The sequence below is a fragment of the Heteronotia binoei genome, chromosome 1 (genome assembly GCF_032191835.1).
Source record: "Heteronotia binoei isolate CCM8104 ecotype False Entrance Well chromosome 1, APGP_CSIRO_Hbin_v1, whole genome shotgun sequence".
NCBI lineage: Eukaryota > Metazoa > Chordata > Lepidosauria > Squamata > Gekkonidae > Heteronotia > Heteronotia binoei.
The window spans coordinates 63,503,935-63,523,937 of NC_083223.1; the positions used below are offsets into that span (position 1 = coordinate 63,503,935).

Here is a 20,003-nt window from a genome sequence, read left to right on the forward strand (position 1 = left end):
TCACAGGGACCTCACCCGTTGTCTTAACTTATGTACACGAGCTTCCAGTTTCTTTTGATGCACAACTCAAGTGCTGATGCTAACATTTAAAGCCCTTTATAGTTGGGAACCAACATACTGGAAGGACCCTTTAATTTACAAGGCTCATCCTTGCCAGAGGCAGAAGTAACTCAGCTGAATTAGAGGAAGGTGCTTTCTAGAGCTAAAACAGAGTTGCTAAAACAGTGAGTGTGATTTGCTTTTCTAAAACTGCTGGGGAGCATTACCTAGGGTTGCTGTGGGAGAGAACTGTGTGAGTGCCTAGTGCCTGCTGCAGAGGGGTTTCTGATTGCTTTTGTGTAGCTGTTGCTGAGTGAGGAGAGCTTGTTTGCCTGGGGGTAATTGCTGGCCCCACCCTCTGCTGTTGCTCTGGCTGTTGAGTTAGAGATGAGTGGGGGTTTGAGCCTTTAATTTGCAAGACTCCTCCTTGCCAGAGGCACGAGTCTTTGGCATGAGCCGAAGGGCAAGAGCCAAAGGGTTCTTGGCCTGGGGGTTCTGTAGAAAGGTGGGTAGTTACTCACAAGTAGTTTCAAATGACAGTTGGTAGAGGGATTTAAAGAGAAGTCAAGAAACAGAAAATTTTGAAATGGATTGCAGCAGCATGGCTGGTGAGGGAACAAAGGCAGTGACGTGTAATGACTGTGGAATGTTTGTATTTCTACCTGAGAGTAGCAGCAAGTGTAAGTTAGTGGCCCTGCTGGAGGAGAAGATACAAGGACTGGAGGCACAATTGTTCACACTGCAGTGTATGAATGAAGGTGAAGATTTTCTTCACAGAACGCATGAGGCGCTCCTGAAAGGACAAGAGGAGGTAGAGGAAGTGGTATCTCAGCAATTAGAAGAGAACCCAACACAGGAGGAGGGTTCCTGAAAAAATGTAACCCAAAGGAGAAAGAAAATCAGGAGATGTTCTGAGCCTCTGCTGCTCAGCAATAGGTTCCAGGATCTCCCTACAGTAACTGATTCTCAACTACTGGATCAAGGACTACTTCCCCAGCCTCCGCAAAGCTCGAACAAAGTTTCTCAGGATCCTGTAGATAAGACGCCTGGAGCTTCTGCTCTCTAATATAGGAAGAGGAAGGTGGTGGTGATTGGAGATTTCTTGCTCAAAGGGGTGGAGCCCAAAGTGTGCCGACCGGACTTGTCATCCCAAGAGGTCTGCTGTCTGCCAGATACACACATCCAGCATGTGACAGAAAGGATTGGAAGACTTATCAAGCCCATGGATTACTAACCTTTCTTGCTGATCCATGTGGGAACAAATCAAACTGCCCGTCATAGCCCTGAACGTATTAGAAAAGACTATGTGGCTCTAGGTCAGAAGGTGAAGGAGCTGGGTGCACAGTTTGTGTTCTCGTCAGTGCTTCCTGTTGAAGGCCGTGGCTGAGGGCGAGAAAGAAGAATACTTCAAATAAACGACTGGCTGTGTCGATGGTGTTGTCAGGAAAGATTCGGATTTCTGGACCATGGCTTACGCTTTCGAGATGGTGGTCTTCTATCGGGAGATGGTTTGCACCTTACGGCAGTAGGGAAAAGGGTGTTTGGTAACAGCCTTGCCAACCTAATAAGGAGGACTTTAAACTAAATTGTATGGGAGAGAGAGACAATAATTCAACGCCTCGTACGATGGTAGAAACTGGAGATAAGAACATTAAAGATTTGCAGAGAGTGGTGCATACGCTAGGTAATGTAAACTTGCAGGTTTGTACGGAAACTAAACCCTCAGGATGCATAAAACGTGGATTCTGATGTCTCTACACTAATGCACAGAGTATGGGAAACAAACAGGAGGAACTGGAAGTCCTAATACAGGAGGAAGACTATGACATAATAGGCCTTACTGAAATTTGGTGGGATGACACTTACAACTGAAATATTAGGATTCAGGGGTACAACTTATTTTAAAAGGACAGGCAAATGAGAAAGGGTGGAGGCATAGCAGTATATGTGAAGGAGGTATATACTTGTGAGGAAATATGTGAATCTGAACATGGTAGCTCAGTTGAAAGTCTCTGGGTAAAAATAAAAGGAGTAAGAAAAAACAGTGATATTGTTGTGGGGGTCTGCTATAGACCACCAAGCAAGGCAGAGGACTTGGATGAGATACTCCTACAACAGATTGTGAAGTTTGCCAAGAGAAAGGATACAGTGATCATGGGAGATTTCAATTACCTGGACATCTGTTGGAAGTCCAACTCTGCTTAAAATGAAAAGTCAAATAGATTCCGGACTTGTCTTGCTGACAACTTCCTTTTCTAGAAAGTGAAGAAGGAAACAAGGGGATCTGCTATCTTGGATTTAATTCTCACCAATAAGGAAAAATTGATTGAAGAAGTGGAAATAGTGGGCACCCTGGGCAGTAGTGACCATGTGATTTTGGAATTTACAGTCTTAGGGAAGGGAAAAGCTATATGTAGTCAGACTTATAGGTTGGACTTCAGAAAGGCAAACTTCAATAAACGTAGAACACTGCTGGGTAAAATCCCATGGTCAGAAATACTTAGGAAGAAGGGGATTCAAAAGGGTTGGGAGTTTCTTAAAAGTGAAATACTGAAAGCGCAATCACGATGATTCCTATGAGAGGAAAAAATGGAAAAAGCCTAAAGAATATATAAATAATATAAATAATTTTTTTATTTATACCCCGCCCTCCCCGCCGAGGCAGGCTCAGGGCGGCTTACAAGACATGTAAAGAAGCCAACATGTACAAGAATAAAGAAGCCGAGTTGGCTTCATAAACAGCTCTCATAAACAGACTTGAGAAATAAAAAGACTCCTTTAGGAATTGGAAGGAGGGCCTTATAATCAAGGATGAATATAAACAAATCTCCAGTGCTTGTAGAGAAAAAATTAGGAAAGCTAAAGCTCAGTATGAGCATAGGCTGTCCAAAAATGCTAAAAACAACAAAAAAGATTTCTTTCTTATGTTCAGAGTAAGAAAAAGAGCAAAGACATGGTAGGTCCACTGCAAGGGCAAGAAAGTGAAATTGTAACAGGTAATGAAGAGAGGGCGGAACTGCTCAATTCCTACTTTTCCTCATTCTTCTCTTCTGAGGGAAACGGTGCTCAACATGGCAAAAACAGAACATATAAGGAAGGTATGAAGTTCCAACCTAGGATCAGTGTAGGGATACTACATAAACACCTAGTTTCTTTAAATGAAACTAAGTGCTCAGGGCCAGATGAACTGCATCCAAGGGTTCTAAAAGAGGTTGTGGATGTAATGCTGAGCCTCTGGCTATTATTTTTGAGAATTCTTGGGGAACAGGAGAGGTGCCGGAAGATTGGAGGTGGGCAAATGTTGTCCCCATCTTCAAGAAAGGGAAAAAAGAGGATCCGAGTAACTACCGACCCGTCAGCTTGACGTCTATACCTGGAAAAGTTTTAGAACAAATCATCAGTCAGTCCTGGAACATTTAGAAAGAATGGATGTGATTACTAAGAGCCAGCATGGTTTTCTCAAGAACAAGTCATGTCAGACTAACCTGATCTCTCTTTTTTTGAGAAAATGACTACCTTGCTGGATCAGGGGAATGCTGTAGACATCGTTTATCTTGATTTCAGTAAGGCTTTTGATAAGGTTCCATATACTATCCTTGTTGACAAGTTGGTAAAATGTGGTTTGGATCCTGTTACCGTTAGGTGGATCTGTAACTGGTTGATAGATCGCAACCAAAGAGTGCTTGTGAATGGTTCCTCATACTCTTGAAAAGCAGAGTGCCTCAAGGATCTGTTCTGAGACCTGTTTTGTTCAACATCTTTATCAATGATTTGGATGAAGGAATAGAGGGAATGCTTATTAAATTTGCCGACGATACTAAATTGGGAGGGGTTGCAAATACAGTCGAAGACAGAAAGAAGATACTGGATGACCTTGACAGGCTGGAAAACTAAGCTAAAACCAATAAAATGAATTTTAACAGGGATAAATGTAAAGTTCTGCACTTAGGTAGGAAAAATCCCATGCGTAGTTATAGGATGGGGGAGACTTGTCTTAGCAGTAGTATGTGCGGAAAGGATCTAGGGGTCTTAGTGGATCATACGCTGAACATGAGTCAACATGATGTAGTCGCTAAAAAGACAAATGCAATTTTGGGCTGAATCAACAGAAGTATAGTGTCCAGATTGCTTTACTCTGCTCTGGTAAGACCTCACCTGGACTATTGTGTTCCGTTTTGGGCACCACATTTTAAGAAGGATATAGACAAGCTGGAACGGGTCCAGAGGAGGGTGACGAAGATGGTGAGGGGTCTGGAGACTAAGTCCTATGAGGAAAGGTTGAAGGAGCTGGGGATGTTTAGCCTGGAGAGGAGGTGGCTGAGAGGTGATATGATCACCATCTTCAAGTACTTGAAGGGCTGTCATATAGAGGATGGTGTGGAATTGTTTTCTGTGGTCCAAGAAGGTAAGACCAGAACCAATGGGTTGAAATTAAATCAAAAGAGTTTCTGGCTCAACATTAGGAAGAACTTCCTGACCATTAGAGCAATTCCTCAGTGGAACAGGCTTCCTCGGGAACAGGCTCTCCTTCCTTGGAGGTTTTTAAACAGAAGCTAGATGGCCATCTGACAGAGATGAAGATCCTGTGAATTTGGGGTATTTGTGGGTTTCCTGTATTGTGCAGGGGGTTGATCCCTTCCAATTCTATTATTCTATGACCCCCTATTCCCTTATTAACCTACCCAACAACCGCCACCATCTTTGAAAGCCCTGCTTCAGGTACTCCCATGCTTTTAGATTTGGTGGGTGGTAACCCAAGAAAGGGCCTTATCAGTAGTAGCCCCCAAATTCTAGAACACTCTCCCCAGGGAGATTTGCCTGTTGCCTTCTGTGGCCATCTTCCACCAGCAGTTTCCTTCAGTGATCCTTTCTTCTTTCCCAATGTTTTAACTACTATTTTTATGTTTTGAATTTATTTTAGACTCTGATTTTAAATTGTTATGATGACGTATTTTTGTGTTGGTTTTAACAACTGAATCTTGTATTTGTGAATGATATATTTATGCGTTGGTTTTAACAATTGAATTTTGCTGAGATTTTAATTTGTATGTTTTAGTTTGTTAACCATCTTGGGTGGACTATGAGGGCAGAAAGGTAGGGTAAAAATCTTGTTAAATAAAAGTATAAATTTTAAAATATTGTTTCTTATATAACACTTCTGGAGATGAATTCTTAACTAAAGATGGTATTGTACATATTAACAAGGAAAGCATTATTTTCATTCTGGATTACCTTCCTTCATAACCAAGCTTCTTAAACCTTAATGGAATATAGTTCTAACACCCTAAGGGGAAAATGCTATCCAAATACAATGGATTCAATCCACTGAGAAAATAAGGCAGAGGTTTGCTTCTGTCTATGTCTAGCACTGTATGCTTTCATCTGTCCTTGAATACGCATCCCCCAAATCAGACGTAAAGTTATAATTCAGCTTAGAGGCTTAGCTTATTTCTGTTTTCACCAGAGCTGTGCACGCATTCACCAACTTGTAAATAATCCTGCAATTCTACTAGAGAATAGCTCTAGCACAAGCTTTCAAATGCATTCATGATCAGCCACAAGAGTGGTATTTTTAGCTGGCTGTTCTAGTAAACAGAAAGTGGGTTGACGTGATAATGGGTCATACAATGAAGACGGCACTTCCAGTGACAGGGAGGAAGTAGCTGTCAAAATCCAGCAGTCTGGGTTTTCTGTTTCCCAGAAATATGCTTTAATTTTTTTTTCTTCCTCTCTGCATGACCTATTTTCAGCACCAGATGCATATAAGCATCTTACCTATACAATGAAATGAAAACATAGATGACATCTCTTGCTATGGTAGTAATATTCAACAGACTAAGCAGCAGATATACAGTATATGACATGTAAACGGGCACTTCCTCAGTCTAGAACTGATATATGCTGTCATCTCTTGCCAACTTTGGAAATGAATAATTATATTTTTGTTCCTTTCCGCGGGGAAGGGGGAGAATCTTGTCAGTACCAGCTGTGCGAAATAGAAATCCTGAGATGGAAGCTGTGCCCATGAGCTTGAGCAACAGATTATGGCTGCAACCCTAAAGCAGTAAACATTTCAGACAAAGAAGGCAGAATTGGCTGAAGAAAAAACTCACACAGAGTTTGGCGACAGGAAGGGATGTGCTACAGTGGGAGACAGGGAGTTGGGGAGGCAGGCACTTAGGAAGCAAGATGAACAGGAACACCACAGAGCCCCTAAAGCAAAAGATTTGTAAGGAGAGAAACTTCATGCAGTTCCTACCATTTCTATGGTTTGGATAGCCAATGTCAATTTCTTTGTCCATCTCCAATTTTGTTTACTAACTAAAATTTTTTGATGTAAGCCTATATAAAATTAATTACAGACAGTCCAATCCTATGCATTTTTTCTCAAGTAAATCCCACCAAGTTCACTTGGCATACTCCTAAGTAAGAACTCATACAGTCACAAGTACAATGTGACCTGCATGCAGAAATTTTGTCATTGGTCGGCACCACGTTTACATCTATTACTGAAAAATATCCAGAAAATGGAAGCTTTGGAGGATGTCCCCTATGGCAGGGGTGGCCAACGGTAGCTCTCCAGATGTTTTTTGCCTACAACTCCCATCAGCCCCAGCCAGTATGGCCAATGACTGGGGCTGATGGGAGTTGTAGGCAAAAAACATCTGGAGAGCTATTGTTGGCCACCCCTGCCCTATGGCATTATACCCTGCTGAGGTCTTTCACCTTCCCAAACTCCATCTGCAATCTCCAGGAATTTTCCAACCCACAGTTGACAACCCTAAATGACAACAAATGTATTTATTTGGATGGATGGAAAGACAGACAGACATTTCCCCCCTTTTCTCTTAACAGCTTATAGGCCTGAAGCTTGTCCATGAACATCATGAACCAAGCTTTAGGCACATTACATAAGTTTTCTGCATAGACATTTAGTTTCTGACATGATCATTGAGAATCTCCAACTGAAATCAGACCTTGAACTTGTCATTTTAGAAAATCTTACAAGGGTATTAATAACTTCCGTATATAAGCTTCAAAGCAGAAGTTCTGATGTTTATAGTCCTTTGATGGCAAGGCCTTTCCCACCACCTCAGAAAACATAGTTTGTATTCAGTTCAAATGAATGGGGCATCTTTTTTATGGAACTTGTGTGTGTGCATCAGTGCATGTAATCTAAATATATCCTCAATGTTCTCTTCGGAAAGGAAGAAGGAAGCCTCCTCCCCAGAGCACTCAGCCATCACAAGCCATAGCAGTAATATGGGTTGTACTGATCAGCCTTTGCAATTTCTGCACCTTCAAAGCATTCTCTAAAACCAGAAAGTGATGAAATAAAGTGAGTCAGTTAATTCAGTGGGAATTTATGGTATTTTGGGTTGAAGAAACAATCAAGCAACTCTTTTTTTCCCCTTAAAAATGTCCTCTGACCTTTAGGGACAATTTCAGTTGTCCAAAGACTGTAGAATAAATCAAGAAACAATTCTTTCCATGGCTGTATCTGAGGCAATGAAAACATCTGTTTTGCACATTATCTTCATCCCACATGTGCCCTGAGAGGTTAATGACTGTCTTGTACTCTTGTGAAATGGGGTTACATTTTAAAAGTTAATTTGGTTTTTTGAGACGTTTGCAATTCCATCAGGATTCTTCATAATGAATACAATAGACTATCTACAAATACAGTAGACTATAGCACTTCATGCAAATCAATGCAGTCTGAACTCTCTGCTCACGACATGAGTTTGATCCCAGCGGAAGGTGGTTTCAGGTAGCCGGCTCAGGTTGACTCAGCCTTCCATCCTTCCGAGGTCGGTAAAATGAGTACCCAGCTTGCTGGGGGGAAGTGTAGATGACTGGGGAAGGCAATAGTAAACCACCCCGTAAAAAGTCTGCCAGGAAAACGTTGTGAAAGCAACGTCACCTCAGAGTTGGAAACGACTGGTGCTTGCACAGGGGACTACCTTTACCTTTTTATAGCACTTCAAATGGAAGAATATTTTAGGACATTTTAGTCATTGTAATAATGCTGCCATCATCATCAACATTATTATTGTTGTCATTGTTATCATTAATAATAATAATGGTTACAGTAATAGTAATGACAAGTATAATAATATTTATCTAACAATTAAATTCTCTTTCTTGCGACTCTTTGGGGTTCACATAATTCCAGTTTTATAATCCCAGCTGTGTCATACCCAATGAGCAGTTGCTTCCAGAGCTTTTTTTGAGCAGGTACACAGAGGAACGCAGTTACAGCTGGCTTGGCATCAGGGGTGTGGCCTAATATATACAAATAAGTTCCTGCTGGGCTTTTTCTACCAAAAAAAGCCCTGTGTGAAACAATGGTGATGTCAGGGGATGTGGGCTAAAATGCAAATGAGTTCTTGCTGGGCTTTTTCAACAAAAAAGGCCCTGGTAGCTTCTAAAATACGAGTGACTGTGATGCAAACTTTGCCCAGAAGCACTCTCTTTCATTTGAGGGCTCTTAATTCTAGTGGAATAATGATAGTCTCTCAAAGCAAAACAAAAGAAAATACAATAGCATCTCTGAAGCTGACAGATTTATCACAGTATAAACCTTTCACAGAGTAGATCAGGGATACCCAACCTTTTTGAGCAGACTGTTTTGGAATTCTGACATAACGTAATGAGCATAGCCACAAAAAATGGCTGCTGAAAAATGGCTACCACAGGAGACAGAGCTAGTCACTCAATGGCTGACACAACTTATCTTCAGTCACACACTGTGGTGGCAGATGTTGCCAAATCAATGTTTTCAATAATCTGCACAATCAAATTTTCAGTGATCAATCAAAAGCCTTCCTGGGTAGAAGAACCACCTGGCCCCTTCCACTTTCTTGGCAGGAACTTGGTAGGAACCAGGAAAGTTGTCAGCAGGGCCCATGAGCATCATGTTGGGGACCCCTGGACAGAATCTACTTCATTAGACTTTTCAAGTGGGATTCAGTCCATGAAGGTTTATGCCATAATATAGCTGTTAAGTATTCAAAATGCTACTAGACTATTTGGGGGGGGGTTGGTAAAAAGTCTGCCAAGAAAACGTCGTGATGTAATGTAACCCTGCGGGTCGGTAACGACTCGGTGCTTGCACAGGGGACTGCCTACCTTTACCTGGGGTTATCCAATAGTGAGAGAAAAACACACAGTAAAATTGAGATGTTCCGCCAGGCCTATGGTTGAGGCAGTGGATACTTAGATTGTACTGGCCTCCCCTGCTCTGGTTTGCTTTTGCTTGCATCATTCTATCTGCATTGTCCCAGTGCATTGGCATCAATTTCATCTGCCCACCCCCTCTCAGATTAGTTACATCTATTGTACACGCATAGGCAACCCTAGAGTATTATTGCTCCCATTGACAGTGGATTAATAGTAGTGTAAAATGTGGTATTGATTTTAAATTATTATGTTTTAATTGGTATATGTATGCTTACGTTATTGCAACCTGCACTGAGCCTTTTTGTGGGGGAGGGTGGGCAATAAGCCTAATAAATTAAATTTATATGCATTACTTTGTTGCTCTTATTTCATATTCCATCTCCAAGGGTCCTGATGAAACCTTCTGAGGCCTGAACTCCAACATTTTCATCAGCAGAAGAGATCAGAATAGAAGTGGACAGGTTGACAGAAGCACAGAGATAAATTGGTCAGGCAGATTCCTATTCTCCTGTCTACAATAGGATAATACAGGCATTAATCATGGAACCACCTGAATTCTTTCTCTATTGAAAATACAGATCTGACCCTACCTCCTATCCTAAGCTACACCCAACCCCTCGTTTACATCAGAGATGGGCACAACTTCCCTCAAGCACATAGGGGTTGAAAGTGCAAGAAGCAAGTATGAAGGGAAAAAGCCTATCACAGCTTGTCTTCTGGGAAATGCAAAGCCAGCCACATTGCCTCTCAACACTATTATGAGATGGTGAAAATAGCAGCAAAAAATGCAATCAAAATATAACCTGTAAATCATCCCACTGGAATATTTATCTCAGGAAGAAGTGAGAAGTACCAAAAGCCAAACTTTGCACACCCCAGCCATCTTTTCAAATTGACCTCCATATGAAAAAGAAATCTTGTCTAAAGGTTAAGAAACCAACAAACCGACACAGTCCTGTTTTTTTCAAGCATAGATACCTGCCTATATTTGCCCTCAAACAGTTTGTTTTTCTTCTGGAATGAAGTACAAATACTTCACCTCTTTCCTGGAGCTACCACAAGGACTCAGGAGCAACTATACTGGTGAGAGTCTTTTCTCTTTTTCTTAAAGTTTACTCTGTAAATTAGTTTTGGAATAAGGAAACTAAGCAAAATAAGTCTAGTAATTTCTCTTTAATAAAACCACTACACTTTTTGCACTGAAAGGCTGTTCTGGGAATTTTATTCACTCTGTTCCACAAGATGAATGGAGCTTTGCCTGAAACATAAGAAAAAGAAAGGTGAACACTGGAGTCCCATAGTTTTAGACTCTGAATAAATTCTGGGAACCACCTCTTGGCTATGAAGATGAAGGAGATTTCTGAACAGTGGATGGCCCATACAAGCGTCTAAACTCAGGATGCTATTCTTATAGAATACCCGGAGTGGGGCATTTATGACTGCTTGAAACTTGGGAACCAATTCTGGGAGCTGGTTCCCGGCCACAAGGGTGGGAGAATGGGCTTGCCTGAAGAGCCCTGATATAGAAATTAATGAGCCTGAGATGTTACTCCTGCAATATAAAAGGGGACATTTAAACTTTACCACAAAACATTCGGGATAACATAAGGTTATGCGATCCTACCATCAAATCTGTATAAGGAAGCTAGTAAATAGAACACATTATTCTGCCTATGCGCAAGAAACTAACAATACAGTACTATGGAAAATTCACAAATGTCAATGGGCTTAGAAGAGTGTAACTATGTTTAGGATTGCACTACAAGAATCATAATGAACACAGAGGGCGTTTTCACACTGACCTTACACCGGAGCGATGTCCCTCTTCACCGCGCAGCGTCTGCGCGGATTTCGCATTAATTGCTCCGCAGAACCCGGAAGAGCCGCAAAGTCCCGCGGCTTTTGCGTTGCAAATGTAAACCGCCAAAAACCAGTTCTGCGGAGCAATTAGTGCGAAATCTGCGCAGACACTGCGCGGTGAAGAGGGACGTCGCTCCGGCGTAAGGTCAGTGCGAAAACGCCCAGAGACACACACAATTAGGGTAACATGTGAGAGGGAAACATACTGATTATACCATTCTGATACATGTGAAACTTTACAACACCATGAATTTTTCTACTGAGTGTACTCTTGGTGTACAGCAGATTATGTGATATCAACAAAACCTGACCTATTTATCTTGATGCATTATGTTTGCAAAGTGCTCAGTGATGAGATACAAGTTTCACAAGCTTATGGGTTCATCAGCAGTGTCATGACCAATTCTGAATAAATAATATGAAGACTAATTCATATTATTCATAATTCCAGTACCCAGCTTGCTGGGGGGAAAGTGTAGATGACTGGGGAAGGCAATGGCAAGCCACCCCGTAAAAAGTCTGCCATGAAAACGCTGTGAAAGCAACATCACCCCAGAGTCGGAAACGACTGGTGCTTGCACAGGGGACTACTTTTTTTTAAAAGGACCAGCACATTTTTCTCCCAGTCAGTTGGCAATCCTTTCACATGAAGCTGCCTTATACTAAATCAGACCATGGGTCCATCAAGGTCAGTACTGTCTACTCAGATTGGCAGTGGCTCTCCAAGGTCTCAGGCAGAGATCTTTCCCTTCACCTACTGCCAGATCTTTTAACTGAGATACCAGGGACTGAACCTGCAACCATCTGCATGCCAAGCAAATGCTCTACTGCTGAGCCACAGCTCCGCCCATAATGTCAGTGACTAGTTTCCCTGAAGGGCCAACCCACATTCCATAAAATAGATGTCATCATGTTCTGTTACTATAGATGTCATTTCCTTCATAGTTCCTTTATTTCTGGTCTAGCAGCTGAAGAGATATATCTCAGATGTGCTTCAGGAGTCCATAGTAATTAGTTCATATTTTATAGTCACCTAGAATAACTAAGTGGATTTGGTCTTCCCCGATGGTAATTTTTGCAAGCGCTCACCATGTGACTCATCCCCATTCTGTTAAGAGTATATTTTTCCTGACATATTGCTAGACAAACCCAGTGGCCCATAAAAGAGGGTGACTTTGGGCTAATTACTCTGCCTGGCGTCCTTCATTGTGAATTTACACATGAAACAATGGGGAGAACTGTGTAGACCACCCTGAGCTCCTTGGTTTACAAGCAGGATAACAAAACAATAAATAAATAACGGATTTAACCGTTGTATGGATGAAAGCCACATGATGCAGCAACCTCACTGAAGCTAAACAGGTCTGGAGCAGGTCAGTGACTAGATGAAAGGCCTCCTAGTAATCCTAAAGAGCCAGTTTGGTGTAGTGGTTAAGTGTGCGGACTCTTATCTGGGAGAACCGGGTTTGATTCCCCACTCCTCCACTTGCACCTGCTGGAATGGCCTTGGGTCAGCCATAGCTCTGGCAGAAGTTGTCCTTGAAAGGGTAGCTGCTGTGAGAGCCCTCTCCAGCCCCACCCACCTCACAGGGTGTTTGTTGTGGGGGAGGAAGGTAAAGGAGATTGTGAGCCGCTCTGAGACTCTTCGGAGTGGAGGGCGGGATATAAATCCAATATCTTCTTCTTCTTCTTCTTCTTCTTCTTCTAAAAAAGCCCCCTTGATACATCGTGGAAGAAGAATGGAATATAAACATAATAAAGTCCACAAAATGAGCAAAGAATCTCAAAAAGATGAACCAAGGTATTATGTCATATACCATTGTGGACTGTTGTGTTAGAACAAGGGAGAATTATTTTTTTAAAAAGTACTTTTGATATTTAACTTCCAAACTTCTTTCACGATATATTTAATGCAGATTTGCTAGCCATTCATCTTTGTTTATTTAAATACTTTTGTTGATATTTAAATTTCTCATAGTAGGCCATACCTTGAGTAGACTCCACAAACATTCCATAAAAGCCTCTTCACTATTATTTATGATGGATGTTCCTATTTCATACTTGTGATCCTCAGCACAGTTTTGTGGAAGTATATTCCACTAAAAAGAATTGGGATCGGTTGTAGGCTTCATTCATTATGATAGAGCTCATATCATTCAACATGTATTTATTTATTTACTTTAAATTTGTATCCCGCCCTCTCCACATGCAGACAAGTCCCAATAATGTTATAATTTTTCACACTGGTTTTGGGGGGATGACATTATATCTAACTTATGCACATAATGCATAATACAAGAAGTTGTGTCTCAGAGTTCAGGAGATGAATAACTAAAGCTCAAAATCAGAAAGTTACTTCCTATTTCACATACACATATGGGGTCTGTGATTACTTACTAAAGCTAAAAACAGCAGGCTACAAGATTAGTAAAGAATTGGTTTTGAATTTTTTCCCTCAAAACTTTTCTAAATGGTACTCAACTCTTCAAGGACTCAACAATATTCAAAAATAATGTTGTACACATTTCAAAGTTAAGCAATTAAACATTAAATAAATGTTAGAAGTCACAAATGTGGACTCTTGTGTAATTAAGTTCTTTGGAGATAAGAAAAAATCTATTCCTGATGTAATCATAAACACTAGTAATATTATAATCTGAAGTCTACAAATTTTCCATCCTGCAAAAGAGTACAATATTGGCATTTAAATGGAACTTAAAAGGTAAATGTGTATCCGATTCCAGCCTTAACATATAATCTTTACATATAACAAATTGCAAAGTGAAGTTTTGCTAAAAGTACAGTATAGCTGAGAAGCAAAATATAAGTAAAGAAGATTAATAAAATAGTATAAAGACTTTCATATTGTATATTACATTTCAATCTTCAAACTACTTACTGATGACTAGTCCTGCTTAAGAAAATAGCACTACGGTACTTCAAATTAAGACAAAATCTAGTCAATTAACCCAAAATTCTGTGAATGTCAACAGGAGAAAGTTCTCTGAATGCTTAACTCTTCCACTGATATCATTGGGTACTAAAGCACTTAAATTCAGCTGAATTGTTCCTGTGCAAACAGATCCTAATCTTAGATTCCTAACTCAGGAATTAATCCCATTCAGTTGAATAAGATTTATACGGGAGCCTAAAACAACATTTTAAACATCACATGTGGATGTTATTTCAGAAATCAGTACAACTGATTTCAAAGGGGCTTACGCTCAAGCAGGGACGTAGACAGGATTTTAAAAGTCAGGGGGCATCCTTTCCCATCCACTGTGTCGCTTCTCAGTCGTTTTCTGGGGCAGGGACAAAAGCTGGAGGCTCTGAAAGTGGCCAAGTTGAGGCAGCAAACCCTAAAACTTTAGAGTCAAGAAGGGATTTCACCTTGCGTGCAAGCAGGGGGGTTTCCCTCCATCTCCCTCTGCCGTACCCCAGCACTTTGCAGCCAACAGCTCCATCTGTCCCGACTCCCCAGCCAAGTCCACACGGCTTCCTCCACCTTCTGCTCCTCTGCCTCCTGCTTTTGCTGCTGCAGCGCACAGTGCCCTCCTCAGCTCTCCTGGCTCCGGCTGCCCCTGATGACGCTTTGCCAGCTCAGCCATGGCGGGGGGGGGAGCAGGCTGTGCCCTAGAGAGCTCCCTAAAAGTCACTCCCCCAGCCTGGAAGTTGGGAGCAGTGCCCGCACAGGCCCCCCTCTGTGGCTACAGGCCTGCTCTTAATAAATGTCTGTAGGCTTACAGCAGAACTCAGCTATGAGTTAACATACATAGGACTGGGCTGCATGACAACCAGAAATTAAAACTAATAATATTTAGTAGTAATAATGTTAATAACAGACTCTATTAAGTATTGTAGCAGAAATGTTGAATGAAGGTTCAACCAAGTTTTGAGGCTTTGAATCAGTCATTTTAGTTAGAACAAAGTAATTTGATGAACGTTTTAATTTTCCAGTGGGATTTGGCTACTATTTCAAGGAGAATCAATTGTCCTTGAACACAAGCAGCAAGACAGAGGCAGCTTTATAAAGCTCCCTCTAGAAAAGCATCCCATTAAATTGCTTTGAAAGGATGTTCTTAATGTACCAATGCAAGAAAAAGATCAGTCCAGCAGAAAAAATTAAGTGTCAGAAACATTAAATAACCTTGGGTAGTTGTGAGAAGATTAGATGTGTTCTGTTTCCTTAGATCTGTACAGGATGCCAAGAATGACTGACTAGCAAGTTAATGCAGAAGGCAGACTGACATAGATATGTCCTATGTACCTTGTCAGTAGAAACAACTTTCTGTAATCTGGATGACAGAGGGGAAGATAGGAGGCCTTTATTCTATAGTTCTATCACTGCAGCAGCTAAGAATGGAAAGGGTATTAATCCTCACTGCCACAGACAACATTGATTCTCTAAAGTAATATTGCAAATGCCACTAATATTTAAATTTTCATATGAAGTCTGCAACCTAAAACTGCAGAACTGTGAAGCATGGCTGATGACTGACCACCAAGCATCTGAAGTCAATCCTATGGTACTTTAATAACATTTGTACTTTATTTTATTTATTTATTTTGTTGAATTTGTATCCTGCCCTTCCCACAAACAGGCTCAGGGTGGGTAACATAAATTGCCTTGTAAAACAATGGGATGTTCTTACACCCACACGCACAAAGTAAAACAGTGTATTAAAATAGTAAGAATTCCATGCAATACTTAATAAAAAAGTGTTTGGTATTCTTAAAAGAAAACTAAATGTTTTTAGTGATTTGTACTGTGGTAACAAAACTTGTTCTGACCTTGAGATTGCGTGCTAAATAAATTACCTCAGAACGAAAGTGATGGGTTCTCATTACAGCATCTGGAACGGAAAGGTGGAGGGAAGATAAGTCAGGACTGCATCATTCTCTGTTCAAGTTCTACTGGCTGGGTGTTTTAATTCACTTCGAGTGATCTGAAAGCTGCCCTCCAAGCAGAGCTAGCTGCAGCAGCCAGCATGTATTTTTAATTCATCCCCTCGAAGTTGATGGGAAAGTTCTCGTGCACTTGGGCAACTGAGGGAGGAGGTGAGGGGTTCCCAGCTAGCGGCTTAAAATTTTTCATTCAGGCATGGGGTGGGGACTAGGCTGCCGCAGTCCCTGTTTCTCTTCAAAGCCCCTTTCTCAAACATCCTTATCAGCAACAGCAGCAGAAACCCCAGCACACCTTGCCCAGGCAATGGGGGATTCCCTTGCAGCTCTTTCCTCCCCCCCCCGCCCTTTTCCTTGCAACCCCCTCTCAGTCCTTCCGTCCTTGGCAAGGAAGGCGCTACGTCTCTTACCTCGGCTCCTTGAGCGTCCTGAGAAGACGGATTTGATCGGATGCCTCCCTTTCTGGAGCTTACGATGCCAGCAGCAGAAGAATAAAATCGTAGCTATGGTCCCCAGCAGGAGAAGCAGCAAGAAGAGGGCACACTGGATACTATAAGGTCTCAGCAAAACCAAGAAAGCGGCGGCGATCATGGTTCAGGAGCTCGGGGAGCTTCGCCCCCCCCTCTTCTCCCTGGGTCGGGAAGGTGACCGGGGATTGGGAGGAGGGGAGACAACAGGTAAAGGTTGCTGAGGACCGACGGGAGCCTTGGAAAGGGACGCAGCGAAAGGGCAGCTTGCCTGTGTGGGTAGCCGGAGGAGGAGCATGAGCCTTCCCTGGTCCTTGTGGCCCTGGGATCCGGGCTGCCTGCAGCAGACGCAGCCCTGAGACGTGTCAGTGATTTCCGCCAGGAGGAGAGAGGGACTCGCAGCAGCAGCCCATGACTCAGCAGACGAGAAGGCGGCAGCAGGGATTTTTCCCCCTATTCCTTTTTTTTTTTTTTTTTTTTTTGCACACGCGTGTAAGAGCGAGAGCGAGAGAGGGTGGCTCGAGCAAGTGCGGATGGATCAGCCGGCAGCACCTAAGCTGCAGTCCTGCTCGGAGACAGGGAGAGGGCAGCCCACCGGAGCGGATTCTGCAGTACAGCAGCCCAAGCTTGCTGCAGCGGCTGCTGCTGCTGCTCCTCGCTGCCGTCTTGCACCTCCAGCATGGTAGCAGTGCCCCGGAGCGGGAATGTTTCCGACACGCGGAGGAGGTCGCTGCTGCCCATCGGGGAAGCGACGCTGCAGAAGAGGGCGGGAAGGGAAGGGAACTCCCGAAGTTTGCTGCTCCTGCCGCTGGCTGCTCTGGAGGGAAGGGCTCGGACGTCGCTTTCGCTCTCTTTTCGGGGGGCTTCTGGGTTTGGCTGCCTAGTGGGCGATGACATCACGAGCTGGTGCGGAGTGAAAATGGCTGCTTGAAGCTGCAAGCAAAGGGGTGGTCAGGAGGAGAGGGGGGCGTCTGGGCGACGGATTCAGGTCGAGGACTGCCATTGCCCTGTCCAGAGAGAGACACTTTTCCATCAGGCAGTGCCAAGCTGACCTGGCGAGGGAAGGACGGCTAGGCAGACGCAACCCTCTCCAGGCCTGCAGTTCACCGCGTTGTGGATTAGAGGCCACGTTCCACTTCTTTCCCGGCAGATTCTGCTCCGGAGCAGGAGGCTAGCAGGACCGTGAAGAATCGGGCTAACCTTCTCTCTCCAGCTGCAGCTCCCCTCCTCTCCTGCTTCCTCATGTGCAGCGAATGGGTAAACGAGCATAAGGCTTGCCTGACACGCTGGGAATTTAGCGCATATTGGCAGACAGGCCTTTCTCTCGCAGAGAACAAATGTATTTGGCAATCAAAAAAACACTACCTGTGCACTCCTCAACCTGCTCGAACCACAGAAGAGAACGTTATTGTCAAAATGTTACTAGGATCAGTGCTTCCATGAATAAGAACATATAGCCATTTCTGCTGCTCTCTGTGCTTGTTGTTATTTAGCAGTCCGCAGACAGCTCTGCAGAGCCACCTTTAGAGGGCAAAGGCAGGAAATAGAATGCAGTATCCTCACACAGGTCACCTTATATAATGTATAAGTGGAACGCTTGTCTGTTAAGAATAAGCCACCCAGAACAGTGTTTCTTTTGCCTTCTCTTGAGTGACAAGCTGTTAGTGCAAAGCTGATTTTATACTTGCCCCTGATATAGAGTTTGGTCAAATTTACTACATGGCGCAGAGTGGTAAACTGCAGTACGGCAGTCCAAGCTCTGCTCATGACTTGAGTTCAGTCTCAGCAGAAGCTGGCTTCAGGTAGCCAGCTCATGGTTGACTCAGCCTTCCATCCTTCTGAGGTCAGTAAAATGAGTACCCAGCTTGCTGGAGGTAAAGTGTAAATGATTGGGGAAGGCAATGACAAGCCACCCTGTAAAATGTCTGCTATGAAAACATGAAAGCAACGTCACCCCAGTGCCGAAAACGACTGGTGTTTGCACAGGGGATTACCTTTACTAATTAAAGGATGTTGTTTTCATATTTAGCATATAGATGTACACACTAGACAACAAAAGTGGACATGTCCCACATTATACTATCTTCCAGTACCAGATTCTAGAGGTCTAGCCCTTTTCCTGGTTTAAACATTGTACTGACAGGGACAAGAAGCACCTACAAGGGTTGCCAAGTCCAAGAAGTATCTGGAGACTTTGGGGGTGGAGCCAGGAGCAAGGTTGTGACAAGCATAATTGAACTCCAAAGGGAGATCTGGCCATCGCATTTAAAGGGACCTTTAAAATGCTTCCCTCCATTGGAAATAATGAAGGAAAGGGGCAGCTTCTTTGGGGGCTCACAGAATTGGGCTCCCTCGTCCAATCCTTTTGAAACTTGGAGGGGGTGTTTTGAGGAGAGCCACCAGATGCTATGCTGAAAATCTGATGCCTCTACCTCAAAATCCAGCTCAGTTAGTGCCAGAGATACCCACAGATCCTATATGGCCTAGGACCTGCCTACCTTAGGGACCGTCTCTCCCCACACGTTCCCCAGAGAGTACTACGGTCGGGTTCACAAAACCTGCTGGTAATCCCCGGGCCAAAGGAGGCCCGTCTAAAATCCACCAGGGATCGGGCCTTCTCAATAACGGCACCTTACTGGTGGAACCAGCTGCCGGAGGAGGTGCGGGCCCTGCGGGACCTAGGACAGTTCCGCAGGGCCTGTAAGACAGCCCTCTTCCGGCAGGCCTATAACATCTAACTGACAATGAGGATACCTTCTGAATGGAATAAAATGCACATACAGACCGCTGGTTTTATTTTTATTTGTTTTAGTAATTATGGTTTAAATTGTATCTGTAAATGCTTTTAAATTGAATCTGTGTAAATTATTATGTTGTAAGCCGCCCTGAGACACTTCGGTGAGAAGGGCGGGATATAAGTCTAAATATAAATAAATAAATAAATAAATAAATAAGATCAATTTTCTGTTATACTCCATGGGAATCAGTCTCCATAAGGAATAATGGACTTCCCAGCAGACATTTCCTTCCCCCACACACACACTTTCTGATGACCCTGAAGCGGAGGGGGGGGGCCTCCAAATTGGGGATTGGCAACCCTAGCACCTACCCATATGACTTTGCATATGCCCATCTAGTTTCTTCAGTTATTACATGCACAGTGTTACATTCCAGAGACCCATATCCCTGTAAATTCTTCCCCATTAAACAACTTGAGTGGATGCAAGAAATCAGTTTATTGAGAGACTGACATAACAGACTAGACAAGCGTCGCTAAAATTGGCTTTGGCAGGCAAATGCCCGTTACATATACCTTAAGGATAACCATTCGCATATTCAAGTATTAGGCCCAAAATGCATTCCCTCCCCCACAAAGTTCTTTCCAGACGGCCCCTTGAATGCAGGTGCAAGCAAATCTCGGTGCTAGACTCCCTGACCTTGAAGAGTCCAGCACAGGGCAATAGTGGGTACATGATGGTTGCAAGACAGTGCAGTAGATAGACTGCATAGCTGAGAAAAAGAGAGCGGTTACTATAGGGCAAGATAGCTGTT

At 43.0% G+C, this 20,003-nt stretch overlaps 1 protein-coding gene across 15 annotated transcripts in view; it reads right to left on the reverse strand.

Moving 5' to 3' along the window:
* DST (dystonin) overlaps positions 1-16,786 on the reverse strand; it is a 489,979-nt gene extending 473,193 nt beyond the window's left edge. For 12 of the 15 annotated variants that reach the window (XM_060235255.1, XM_060235232.1, XM_060235290.1 and 9 more), the window contains exons 1-2: positions 16,395-16,601; positions 15,874-15,935 (exon numbers count right to left, since the gene is read on the reverse strand). In XM_060235255.1, coding sequence (XP_060091238.1) covers positions 15,874-15,935; positions 16,395-16,575 — 243 coding nt within the window. In that variant the 5' untranslated portion in view covers positions 16,576-16,601. Of the gene's footprint in view, positions 1-15,873; positions 15,936-16,394 lie in introns of all 15 variants that reach the window. The other 3 variants (XM_060235329.1, XM_060235262.1, XM_060235226.1) reach the window with 1 other exon arrangement.
* Positions 16,787-20,003: the final 3,217 nt, after the last annotated feature.